The 2500-nt window shown below is 40.0% G+C and overlaps 1 protein-coding gene across 2 annotated transcripts in view; it reads left to right on the forward strand.

The window, feature by feature from the left end:
- The window catches only part of LOC137971319 (transcription factor Jun-like), a 112499-nt gene that overhangs the window by 108721 nt on the left and 1278 nt on the right, over window positions 1-2500 (forward strand). Inside the window, exon 1 of one of the 2 annotated variants that reach the window (XM_068818150.1) lies at window positions 1-1690. This exon is cut by the window's left edge and continues 220 nt beyond it. The exons of the other annotated variant lie outside the window; for it this stretch is intronic. Within the exon in view, the coding sequence (XP_068674251.1) occupies window positions 381-1658 (1278 nt within the window). The 5' untranslated portion in view covers window positions 1-380 and the 3' untranslated portion in view covers window positions 1659-1690. The remainder of the gene's footprint in view (window positions 1691-2500) is intronic. 2 annotated transcript variants of the gene reach the window in all.

The following is a 2500-nucleotide window of genomic DNA, read 5'->3' on the forward strand; positions in this document are numbered from 1 at the left end:
GAACACGGATTACAATTTGAAGCTCTTGACTCCGGGATCATTTGGCGAGCACCAAAGCCATCAAATAATGAACAAAGGATGACACGCAGCTGTATATGAGAAAGGGACAATAAGGTACCAGCCGCGACTCTTGCTGACCAATCAAAAAGCCCCATGGTTCCCCGCACAATCGACGACAACAAAGAGTTGCCAAGATTTCTGCCACGCACCTCCATTGATTTTCGAACAATTAAATTCCACGTGCCTTCAATAGAAACCATAGGAATTCATGATTGAGGGACCTGGTTGTAAGCTTATCAAAGGGGAACTTCATTAACAAATTCCTTGATTATTTTGGTAAATTTCTACTACCTTCGTTAAGCACCGCCTCTGTGAATAAAATGGAGACGACCATTTATGAGGATCAGAGCTTTCTTCTTCCGAACAAAAATTCCCACGCAGACGACAATGGAAAGATGTGGTTAAATTTAGCGAACGACTGCAAAAATTCAGGAAGAAAAGAAGACTTTGATATCTCTGATTTGCTGAGGTCCCCAGACATTGGAATTTCCTCACCCGACCTTGAGACAATTGTGTGGAGGAATTTCCCAGAGACGTATCCGGTGAAACTTCAATCAATTTCTCCTCCATCGCCGTCAATATTTGTTCCACAAGAAGATTATTCGACGCAGCAAGTTACCGCAGAACAAGAGGTGTTTGCCAGGGGATTCACGGATGCGTTACAGCGTCTTAGGGAACAGAGAGAATTTACACAACCTCGTAACAACGAGACGACAGCGTCCAATGAATCAACCAAAGTTCTTGATGACTCAAAATGTAGTTTTATCTCTTACAGATTTGATTCATCCTATCGTTTACCAGCTTTTCAAGACGCTTTTCTACCTGCTAAGTTGACCGGTAGAGTAAAAACAAAGCCAAGCCAAGAGCTTGATAGTTTTACGTTCAATAGACGAGAGAGTAGCCATGAACTCGAAGGATCGGAAGTTTCAGAGTGGTTCAAAGTCGAGACCCTGGAGGAGGGATTTTCTGGTTATCAACAATGCTCGCTCAAAGATTGCTCGTCAAATCAGTCTGGCGAAGATGACTCGGATTTATCCTCAACCTGTTCATCTTTGCTTCTCAGTCCAGAGGCTGAGAAAACGGGACATGAATCCTTCTATGAGGAATTCGAAAGCGACCGCAAAACTGCAGAAAATATGGATCCTGAGCTACAACATGGCGTCCATGATTACGTCGATAGCAAATGGATTCAGGATAAGGGCGACACTACCCACGAAAATCAAACGCCTAAACATTGGTTAACAATCCACACAAAACTTTATAACCTGTCCTCGTCGACGCAGGAAGTGGACTCGTTGGATGAGCATTCACAGACAACCAAGGAGGGCATCGATGTGCGAGGGTTCACAAAAACGAAACGAAAACGCGAGAAAAACCGTTTTGCGTCGTGGAAATGCCGTCAGAAGAAGCTTATACGAGAATCAAGGCTCGAGACAACTGTTGAAGAGCTTTACTTAGAAAATTCTAAATTAATGGAAGAACTGGAGAAGCTAAAACGAAAAAGACAGCAATTGGAACAGAAATTTATTAAACATGTGAGTAATGGTTGTGAGGAGGCTCATATACAGTATACGGAATCCTTCAATGGTGAAACTTAATAACTGGAAGCTCATTGAATATTAGTCCCTAGGTAAGAAGTTAATACGTTTTTTTAGTCTCTTTGCATGTAGCTGCCCTGTTAACGTTTATTGCATTGTCATCGCTGAATGTGTATATACAGTGTTCTGTATTACGAAAAGGTCGTTGTGTTTTGAACACATGTAATCTACAGTTCAGCTTTGAAGTTCTAATTTTATATAACACGGTCGTCAGGTTTGTTTTAGGCTGTTAATGAAGATAAGAAAGGCAAAACGGTTTTTGAAAAAGGAAACGTTAACTTCTAAGGAATACTCGAACCCATTGAATGCATGCGCTATAAAATTACTATACCTGTTTTTGTTATGTTTTCTTGTTTAGGTGTGTGTTTTTTGTTGCTTTTGTTTTTTAAAAGTCCTGGAAATTTCTGTTGGACTGAGAATAAAGAAACAAAGCGTTTCCGTTAGTGTTGCCCAACCAAAGGATTTCTAAAGTTCATGTTTTCGGTAAGAATTAAAAAGGTAGTTTAAAACCGAAATTGCTATAGGGAAAACTAAGTTTACTGAATTTGCCTTTGGTTTACATCTTCGTTCCAGGCAAATCCCAGTCAAGAAGTAGCAGTAGCAAAAGCAGAAGCAGTAGTAGTAGTAGTAGTAGTAGTAGTAGTAGTAGTAGTAGTAGTAGTAGTAGTAGTAGTAGTAGTAGTAGTAGTAGTAGTAGTAGTAGTAGTAGTAGTAGAAGTAGTAGTAGTAGTAGTAGTAGTAGTAGTAGTAGTAGTAGTAGTAGTAGTAGTAGTAGTAGTAGTAGTAGTAGTAGTAGTAGTAGTAGTAGTAGTAGTAGTAGTAATAGTAGTAGTAGTAGTAGT

This window comes from Montipora foliosa, chromosome 9 (assembly GCF_036669935.1).
Source record: "Montipora foliosa isolate CH-2021 chromosome 9, ASM3666993v2, whole genome shotgun sequence".
In the NCBI taxonomy this organism is placed as follows: Eukaryota; Metazoa; Cnidaria; class Anthozoa; order Scleractinia; family Acroporidae; genus Montipora; species Montipora foliosa.